Raw genomic sequence first — 10,000 nt, 5'->3', positions numbered from 1 at the left:
AAGAAGATTCATTAAATCGGAAATATCGACAAATTCCTGACTTGCGTGGTCTAAGGAAATAAAAAAATCCGCTTGTACAATTTCATCTATATCGAATTTTAATATCAGAATAGCCGATATAGTCGTCATTCAATGGGTTAGGTCCACTTACTTTTTCTTGATTTAGAATTTGATGCTGGGTTTGATAAAAACAATGGAGAAGTAAGAATACTTTGGTTTGGCGATTCATAATAGCGATTGGACATCTAGAATATTCCTGTCCAAAAACAAAAATTTGAATAATTAGACATGAAGAGGACTACTTTGTCAGTACAGAGTAGACTAGTTCTAATAACTACAATTATTCATTATTATTTATACTAATAATAATGAATAATGTTTCACTTTTTAACTATAACTCGTAATAATCAGAAGTCATTATAATGGTGGTTACCCTTTTCTTTTTAGAAATAAAAAGAAATCTCTATTCTCCACCGAAAAACAAAGACTCAAACTTTAGTTTAGTGGAAAAAGCCCCTTATCGGATTTGAACCGATGACTTACGCCTTACCATGGCGTTACTCTACCACTGAGTTAAAAGGGCTTGTTTTATTCGATTCATGAATTATAGCCTTTTTCCATTATGAGTCTACTGCATAATATATGTACATGATATATACATATATGCACATAATATATACATAGTTCATTTAGGAGCAATCAATTTGATTTACCCCCCAAAAGTAAAAAGTGGGCAAATTTTTTATTTTTTTTTTTGATAAAAATAATGCAGTGAATTGTTTCAAGACCGACCCCGCTTGTTTACCTTTACTGACTCATCAAAACAAGATTCACTTGATTGATACATGTACCAATCTGACATCGACATAGATTCGATAGATTTTCTTGAATCATGTGATGAGGGTATTCGTACCCTGAACCGAATTCTTATAAAAAAATAAAAAAGAAAAAAGGAAAATTTCTATCGTTTTTTAATTTTCTGACTTAATGTGAGATAGTGATAGGCATATTTTATCTGAACAATGAACGAAGCAATGAGTTAAGTTAAAATTAATGAGTTAAAATTGAAGAAAAGAAATTAAGTGGGGTTCTACCCCCTTTTCTGTTCTGTCGGACCAATCACTGCCTGAACTGACGGAGTCCTGTACCTCCTTTCGCTATATAAAATAGTATGGGATGGTTCATTCATGAACCATCAAATCCAAAACAAAATTCTATGGAATCATAACATAAAAGTAGAAAAGAGTGTTCAGATCTAGTCATATCATTAGATTATATTGACAATTCCAAAAAACTACTCATACTATCATCATAGTATGATGACAGTTGGGCGGATATGCCCCTATCGTCTAGTGGTTCAGGACATCTCTCTTTCAAGGAGGCAGCGGGGATTCGACTTCCCCTGGGGGTACTACGAAAGGAAGTTGATCATGGATTATCAATAAGCCTAGAAGGAATTCTTCCTGGGTCGATGCCCGAGCGGTTAATGGGGACGGACTGTAAATTCGTTGGCGATATGTCTACGCTGGTTCAAATCCAGCTCGGCCCAAAAATTCGCCGCTCCATGAATATGATATAACCAATGATATAACCAATTTGTCCCCCAGAAACAAAAATACCTGATCCGTAAAAGAGAAAGAGTCCATTTTTGTTTCTCTATCCATGTTTTTCTCATTCGTTCTGATCTTTTCTTTCTAACGATCTAGATTCATAATACTTAATCAAAGCAAAGATTATGAAAGGAAAAATCGTTTTTTCTCAATGAAAGGTTGATTATCTATTTTTGGCAATAAAATAAAATAAACACAGGTTACTAGTAATCCGTGTCACTTTCACTATAGTCCATATCTATGTGTTCTATGTGTATATGATATCAGTTAGTATATCATTCGTGTCTCTGTTACAACGCGACGAAGAAAATGTTTTTCTGAAACCATTAAGAATATGTATACCATACACCTCGCTGGGATTGTAGTTCAATTGGTCAGAGCACCGCCCTGTCAAGGCGGAAGCTGCGGGTTCGAGCCCCGTCAGTCCCGAACTAGGATCCGACCGATGAATGGAGAAATGAATTTATCTATTTTCCGTGAAAAAGGAGACAGGGGGCAAGATCTAATCCCCAGTGGAGATCCTTATTTCTTTTGTTTTTCATTTCGCATTTATCATCAGACAAATACAGGAATTTCCATTTCTTCCACTAGTGCCGAGTGATAAGGGAGAGACATAACATATATAGATTCGTACAATCGGTGGTATTCCTATATTTAGTATTTTAAGAGATACTCGTCTGACTTTCTTTTTCGATTTTCTTGATAAATGAAATAGAATAGAGTGCTCCTATTTTTACCGAGAGTACATACGCAAATTGTATTCGTTTATTGTACAATACATAATGAACTTAACATAATTACCTCGACAGAGTACTTGTCAGGTTAAACGACAACCCTTTTTAGCTTCGACTTTGTTTGTGTATCCTCAATGACTAATTGGAAACAATCTATCTCATTCTCATTTAAATTGCACACTGAATTTTTGATGTATGCCTTCCAGTCCCAATCGAAGAAAGAGATACTAATCAAATAAAAGAAAAGACCAAGCAACGTTCCTTTTTATTAAATTTGTTGGAATTATATTAGATCTTTTATACTTAACCCGTCCTTTTTCCATCTCACTTCTACTCTTTGGATCTGTGTGTGATTCATAGAATACCAGTCATATAATACCTCATAATTGTATGTACATAATTGTATGTATAAGTATAACGAAGGAGGAGTATATAAGGAAGACGGTAGGGTTATTTATAGAAAAGAAAAAGTGGAAAAGGATGAAAATTCAATGGGATTCTTTATTGGATCAGGAATCCCATTTCAGATTTAGTATGGATAAAGGATCTTCCTATGTTATACTATTCAATTCTCGACGATGAATCGATTTGATAGATCAGATATTGTTATTCATAATATTGATCCGATTCAGTATCATCAGGATGCAATTCATCCCATTGAATTTACAGGAATCAAATTTCTCATCTCTATGGGATTAGATCCCGAGTTATTGCGAAGTAAAAAAACAATGAGATTATGGAAGTAAATATTCTCGCATTTATTGCTACTGCACTGTTCATTCTAGTTCCTACTGCCTTTTTACTTATCATCTACGTAAAAACAGTCAGTCAAAATGATTAATTTGACTGAAACTTGATTTATTAGTTCTTATCAATGATTGAATAAATGAAAGAAACGGATTCAAACTCCAAGTCTTAAATGAAATGATCTGTCTGGAATCATAAGTATCTGAGATAATAAGTATCTGAGATAGTAGTATCTGAGCCGAGATAGTATGGTATAGTATTTATTATCCTATTAATGATTTTCATAGAAAGTTGTACTGTATACAGATATAGGCTTTTATATAGAGAAAGCCTATATCTAGGTCAATATACAATATGTATGTACATAGATTAGATGTATATCTAAATAGTACATCAAAATAACAGTCCAATTCTATTATTTTTTTGGCTACATTTACTTGTGTGGATTTCGATCAATTCAAAATAATTGAAGACCAACTCTTCTAATTCCTGGCTTTCTTAGAATTTATATATATATAGGTATAGGTCCCGAGATCTATCAAAGGAATCAATGGAGCAAGACAAAAAGAGTATGGGCATATTCTACTATAAATTAAATAAAAAAAAAGATAAAAGAAAACGAAACCAAAGAAAAGAATCTTTTTCTTTTTTTAGATTTCCCATCTCAAGAAGTCATTGCTTGATCTATTAACAGATGATCTGCGGAGTTCTATTCCATGATAACTTCTTCAGATTTGAAAAAGAAGTAGATTAATAGAGTAGACCTTCCCAATTTTTTATGCTTAAACATGACATGAGATGAGTCAAAAAAAGCATAAAAAAATCTCTAGGAGTCTAAAAAAAAGGTGAAATGCGCGATATGTGGATCGCTCAACGGAAGAAAGATCTAATCTTATTATGTGTAGAACCTCTTTGGACAACAACTAGTCATTTCCAATAGAAAGTATGTATTGTCGTAATCTAATATAATTAGAATAGCGGAACGGCTTTCTCTTCTCTTAGAACAGTAAAAGTAAAGAAAGAGGGAAACAAATAAAGAAAAAAAGAAAAAACCAATTTCAGATTTTTTCTTTTTGTAATATCCATAATTCTGGTAAGAGCTGGTTTATCAAAATAGAATATTTAGGAAGAATTCGGTTGGAAAAAATTTCCTATCATGCGTAGATTTAGGTTTCGAAATACAACTATAGTAATCATTCATTCTTTGATCGAATGGTTATTATTCATTATTGTATTTTCTTATTCATTACTGTATTTCAGTATAATTTTGAAACAGAGACATTCTTTTTTTAAAGCTTTGCAAAACGATCAATTAAACAATTGATAGAATTCAATTACTCAATCGATTACTCGATTAGTAGTACCCCTAGAGTCCACTCCTTCCCCATACTACGAGTGAGAGGGAAAATGTAAAGACTACCATTAAAGCAGCCCAAGCGAGACTTACTATATCCATATAAATTATGTCTCCTATCTCTATGAAGGAATTATTCCATTATTGATCAATAATCATAGTGGAATCAATGGCGCAGAGTCAAAATGGAATTCTGACTTAACTTAAGGCTATTGATGAACCAATCCAATGAATCTACTCGTAACAAGATTATAAGATTTCTGGTAGAATCGGGAAGCATTAAGCATAAATACAATACACACACCTTTTCTCGGAAAATGAAATAACAAAGGAATACTCCTATCCCAATGGAACATGTAGGAGTACTAAGACCTATTGTTTGTTACCCTTTTTCATAAGCAAAAGACATCAAAATATACCATCAAGATAGATAACTATCTATCAGATACCTCTATTTCCTATTTGATCTAAGCCTTACTGTTTTTTTTGTGAAAGAATGGGGAGACACCATCACCAGTATTACATACATTCTTTCTTTTTTTCGTAATCCCCCTATCTTACACGGGCAAAGAAATTCCTACACGGGCAAAGAAATTTTTTTGTTTCTTCAACTTTTACTTTTACTCTTTACTCAATAAGAGCCGACCAACTATCCTGATTGAATGTTTGAGTACTCAGAGACTCTCGTGAGTCTGGATACAAAGTATCTTCAGTCCTTTCCACAACTTCTAAATTGATTTCCCATCAGCCTATCCAATCGAATTCCAGACAGAGTCAGTAGACACAACGGTGGTAGTGTAAAATAATTAGGAATTCTTGATAGTCTTTCGTACAATCTCTTCTTCAATCCTAGTAGCAAAAATGGAGTGTCCTTTAGGAACCTTTGGATACCAAGATTTCCGACCTCTTACTTTCGTAGTTTTGAATCCCAGAATTTACTTTCACTATTTATTTATTCTACTTATAAAATAAATGTCCGAACCAATCATAATCATATTAAAATCATAATCATATTAATAAGTAAGGCTTACTTCATCCCTATTTGTACCGGTTTGGGCCACACCCAAAGCCCGGATTTTTAGAAAAAAATTGACTTTCTTTAAAAAAATTGACTTTCTTTATAGAACTACAGATTCTAAAAATAAAGTATCGATAGGCTTATCCTTTTGCCTCTCCTTCTCCGGGGACAGAATTCGTCGAGTTAAATCAGCAGAATAAGAAATCCCAAGTTTTTTGTTGATCAGGCGACACCCAGATTTGAACTGGGGATAAAGGATTTGCAGTCCCCCGCCTTACCACTTGGCCATGTCGCCAAACCAAATTCGATCCAAATAAGATAAAAAATAGATTTCTGGTCAAAGACTGAAAAATTCAGGGCAAATTGGAACCATTAACTATTTGTTTTGTTGTTTTGAATTAGCGAAAGGTTCTTCAATTTGTATCTCAAATTGTTGCGTTTCCTTAATGGCATAACAAAATCAAATTGATTTATGACTAATTCAGTATCAATTATTTTCAATAATCAATCTTTTTCAATTTCAATTATAACAATATAAATTATAACAATATATATGTGTATATGTAAACCTCAAAACAGAAATTGTTACACAGATACCGCTCTTATGTACATATCCCATATCCCTATAGAGAATCGTCGTGCCTTCTTTTTTCATTTTCTATATGCAATAGAAAAAATAGGAATTATGATATAGTGCGACCTGACTTCTGTTGCCACAAGTGAAATTACGATAAAAGATGTGATATGCGGACAGGTAGATAGCTATATTGGCATGCACTTAATAAATATTACTCCTATTACGCAATTCAATCATATTCTATATATTCTACTAGCAAAAAAATAATTCGAAATTTTTTTTGAACATGAAATGAAACTCAAATAAAATTAAGTATGCTAAAAAGGGAAACTCTATATTGTTCCTGTTGTACCTGTCGCAAATTCGAACTTGCGTCGAAAATGCTCTTCATTCCTCTGTCTCATTTCCGTTCATACGTATGAAATACATATATGGTATATGGAGTTGGCTAAAATTTCATGTGATTCAGTAAACAGAATATACATTCCATCATTGCTAGATCGATCCGTATGGTTCGATAAATAGTGAGCTAATAATGGGATTTTTCAATAAACAGGAAACTTAAGATTAAGATGCTCCGGAATGATGGAAATGAGGGAATGTCCACAATACCTGGATTTAGTCAGATCCAATTTGAGGGATTTTGTAGGTTCATTAATGAGGGCTTGACGGAAGAATTTCATAAGTTTCCAAAAATTGAAGATACAGATCAAGAAATTGAATTTAAATTATTTGTGGAAAGATATCAATTGGTAGAACCCTTGATAAACGAAAGAGATGCTGTGTATGAATCACTCACATATTCTTCTGAATTATATGTACCCGCGGGATTAATTTGGAAAACCGGTAGAGATATGCAAGAACAAACCGTTTTTATTGGAAACATTCCCCTAATGAATTCCCTGGGAACCTTTATAGTAAATGGAATATACAGAATTGTGATCAATCAAATATTGCAAAGTCCTGGTATTTACTACCGTTCAGAATTGGACCATAACGGAATTTCTGTCTATACCAGCACAATAATATCAGATTGGGGAGGAAGATCGGAATTAGAAATTGATAGAAAAGCAAGGATATGGGCCCGTGTAAGTAGGAAACAAAAAATATCTATTCTAATTCTATCATCAGCTATGGGTTCGAATCTAAGAGAAATTCTAGATAATGTTTGTTACCCTGAAATTTTCTTGTCTTTCCCGAATGATAAGGAGAAAAAAAAGATTGGGTCAAAAGAAAATGCTATTTTGGAATTTTATCAACAATTTGCTTGTGTAGGCGGGGATCCGGTATTTTCTGAGTCTTTATGTAAAGAATTACAAAAGAAATTTTTTCAACAAAGATGTGAATTAGGAAGGATTGGTCGACGAAATATGAACCGGAGACTGAATCTTGATATACCTCAGAACAATACATTTTTATTACCACGAGATGTATTGGCTGCTGCGGATCATTTGATCGGAATTAAATTTGGAATGGGTACACTTGACGATATGAATCACTTGAAAAATAAACGGATTCGTTCTATAGCGGATCTGTTACAGGATCAATTCGGACTGGCTCTTGTTCGTTTAGAAAATGCGGTTCGAGGAACTATATGTGGAGCAATTCGGCATAAATTGATACCGACTCCTCAAAATTTGGTAACTTCAACTTCATTAACAACCACTTATGAATCGTTTTTTGGCCTACATCCTTTATCTCAAGTTTTGGATCGAACTAATCCATTGACACAAATCGTTCATGGGCGAAAATTGAGTTATTTGGGTCCTGGAGGATTGACGGGGCGAACTGCTAGTTTTCGGATACGAGATATTCATCCTAGCCACTATGGACGTATTTGTCCAATTGACACGTCCGAAGGAATCAATGTTGGACTTATTGGATCCTTAGCCATTCATGTGAGGATTGGCCATTGGGGATCTATAGAGAGTCCATTTTATGAAATATCTGAAAGATCAAAAGAGGCACAGATAGTTTATTTATCACCAAATAGAGATGAATATTATATGGTAGCAGCGGGAAATTCTTTGGCCTTGAATCGGGGTATTCAGGAAGAACAGGTTGTTCCAGCCCGATACCGTCAAGAGTTCCTGACTATTGCATGGGAACAGATTCATCTTAGAAGTATTTTTCCCTTCCAATATTTTTCTATTGGAGCTTCCCTCATTCCTTTTATCGAGCATAATGATGCGAATCGGGCTTTAATGAGTTCTAATATGCAGCGCCAAGCAGTTCCGCTTTCTCAGTCCGAGAGGTGCATTGTTGGAACTGGACTGGAACGCCAAACGGCTCTGGATTCGGGGGTTTCCGCTATAGCCGAACACGAGGGAAAGATCATTTATACTGACCCTCACAAGATCATTTTATCAAGTAATGGGGACACTACTATAAGTATAAGTATTCCATTAGTTATCTATCAACGTTCCAACAAAAATACTTGTATGCATCAAAAACCTCAGGTTCCGCGGGGTAAATGCATTAAAAAAGGACAAATTTTAGCGGACGGTGCGGCTACAGTTGGGGGGGAACTTGCTTTAGGAAAAAACGTATTAGTAGCTTATATGCCATGGGAGGGTTACAATTCTGAAGACGCAGTACTAATTAGCGAACGTCTGGTATATGAAGATATTTATACTTCTTTTCACATCCGGAAATATGAAATTCAGACTCATGTGACAAGCCAAGGACCTGAAAGAATCACTAAGGAAATACCACATCTAGAGGCTCATTTACTCCGCAATTTAGACAGAAATGGAGTTGTGATGCTGGGATCTTGGGTAGAAACAGGTGATATTTTAGTAGGTAAATTAACACCTCAGACAGCAAACGAATCGTCGTATGCTCCAGAGGATAGATTATTACGAGCCATACTTGGAATTCAGGTATCCACTGCAAAAGAAACTTCTCTAAAACTACCTATAGGCGGAAGAGGTCGCGTTATTGATGTGAGATGGATCCGGAAAAAGGGGGGTTCCTGTTATAATTCAGAAATGATTCGTGTATATATTTCACAGAAACGTGAAATCAAAGTAGGTGATAAAGTAGCTGGAAGACATGGGAATAAGGGTATCATTTCAAAAATTTTGCCTAGACAAGATATGCCCTATTTGCAAGATGGAACACCTGTTGATATGGTCTTCAACCCATTAGGAGTACCATCACGAATGAATGTGGGACAGATATTTGAATGCTCGCTCGGGTTAGCGGGGGATCTGCTAAAGAGACATTATAGAATAGCACCTTTTGATGAGAGATATGAGCAAGAGGCTTCGAGAAAACTAGTGTTTTCCGAATTATATGAAGCCAGTAAGCAAACAAAAAATCCATGGGTATTTGAACCCGAATATCCGGGAAAAAGCAGAATATTTGATGGAAGAACAGGAAATCCTTTTGAACAACCTGTTCTAATAGGAAAGTCCTATTTTAAAATTAATTCATCAAGTTGATGATAAAATCCATGGACGTTCTAGTGGACATTACGCACTTGTTACACAACAACCCCTTAGAGGAAGGGCGAAGCAAGGGGGACAACGAGTAGGGGAAATGGAAGTTTGGGCTCTAGAGGGATTTGGTGTTGCTCATATTTTACAAGAGATGCTTACTTATAAATCTGATCATATTAGAGCTCGTCAAGAAGTACTTGGTGCTACGATCATTGGAGGAAGAGTATCTAACCCAGAAGATGCTCCAGAATCTTTTCGATTGCTCGTTCGAGAACTACGATCTTTAGCTCTAGAACTGAATCATTTCCTTGTATCTGAGAAGAACTTCCAGATTAATAGGAAGGAAGCTTGATCTGAATGAATCAGAATTTCTATTCTATGATTGACCGGTATAAACATCAACAACTTCGAATTGGACTAGTTTCTCCTCAACAAATAAAGGCTTGGGCCAACAAAATTTTACCTAATGGAGAGATAGTTGGAGAGGTGACAAAGCCCTATACGTTTCATTATAAGA

The 10,000-nt window shown here is 34.9% G+C and overlaps 2 protein-coding genes, 3 non-coding genes and 1 pseudogene across 5 annotated transcripts in view; 4 read left to right on the top strand and 2 right to left on the bottom strand.

Moving 5' to 3' along the window:
* LOC135661711 (photosystem I P700 chlorophyll a apoprotein A2-like) overlaps window positions 1–3,710 on the top strand; it is a 10,334-nt gene extending 6,624 nt beyond the window's left edge. Inside the window, exon 1 of the mRNA XM_065176536.1 lies at window positions 1–3,710. This exon is cut by the window's left edge and continues 6,624 nt beyond it. The gene's annotated coding sequence lies outside the window, so the exon portion shown is untranslated.
* Window positions 1–9,940, top strand: part of LOC135661709 (DNA-directed RNA polymerase subunit beta-like) — an 11,683-nt pseudogene extending 1,743 nt beyond the window's left edge.
* TRNAT-GGU (transfer RNA threonine (anticodon GGU)) lies at window positions 512–583 on the bottom strand. Its single transcript has one exon. It is a non-coding gene; the product is annotated as a tRNA-Thr (tRNA).
* On the top strand, window positions 1,966–2,039 carry TRNAD-GUC (transfer RNA aspartic acid (anticodon GUC)). The gene has a single exon. It is a non-coding gene; the product is annotated as a tRNA-Asp (tRNA).
* On the bottom strand, window positions 5,688–5,758 carry TRNAC-GCA (transfer RNA cysteine (anticodon GCA)). Its single transcript has one exon. It is a non-coding gene; the product is annotated as a tRNA-Cys (tRNA).
* Window positions 9,690–10,000, top strand: part of LOC135661710 (DNA-directed RNA polymerase subunit beta') — a 7,505-nt gene continuing 7,194 nt past the window's right edge. The window contains exon 1 of the mRNA XM_065176535.1: window positions 9,690–10,000. This exon is cut by the window's right edge and continues 293 nt beyond it. Coding sequence (XP_065032607.1) covers window positions 9,841–10,000 — 160 coding nt within the window. The 5' untranslated portion in view covers window positions 9,690–9,840.

This window comes from Musa acuminata, unplaced genomic scaffold (assembly GCF_036884655.1).
Source record: "Musa acuminata AAA Group cultivar baxijiao unplaced genomic scaffold, Cavendish_Baxijiao_AAA HiC_scaffold_565, whole genome shotgun sequence".
NCBI lineage: Eukaryota > Viridiplantae > Streptophyta > Magnoliopsida > Zingiberales > Musaceae > Musa > Musa acuminata.
This window is presented reverse-complemented; position numbering and strand designations above follow the sequence as displayed.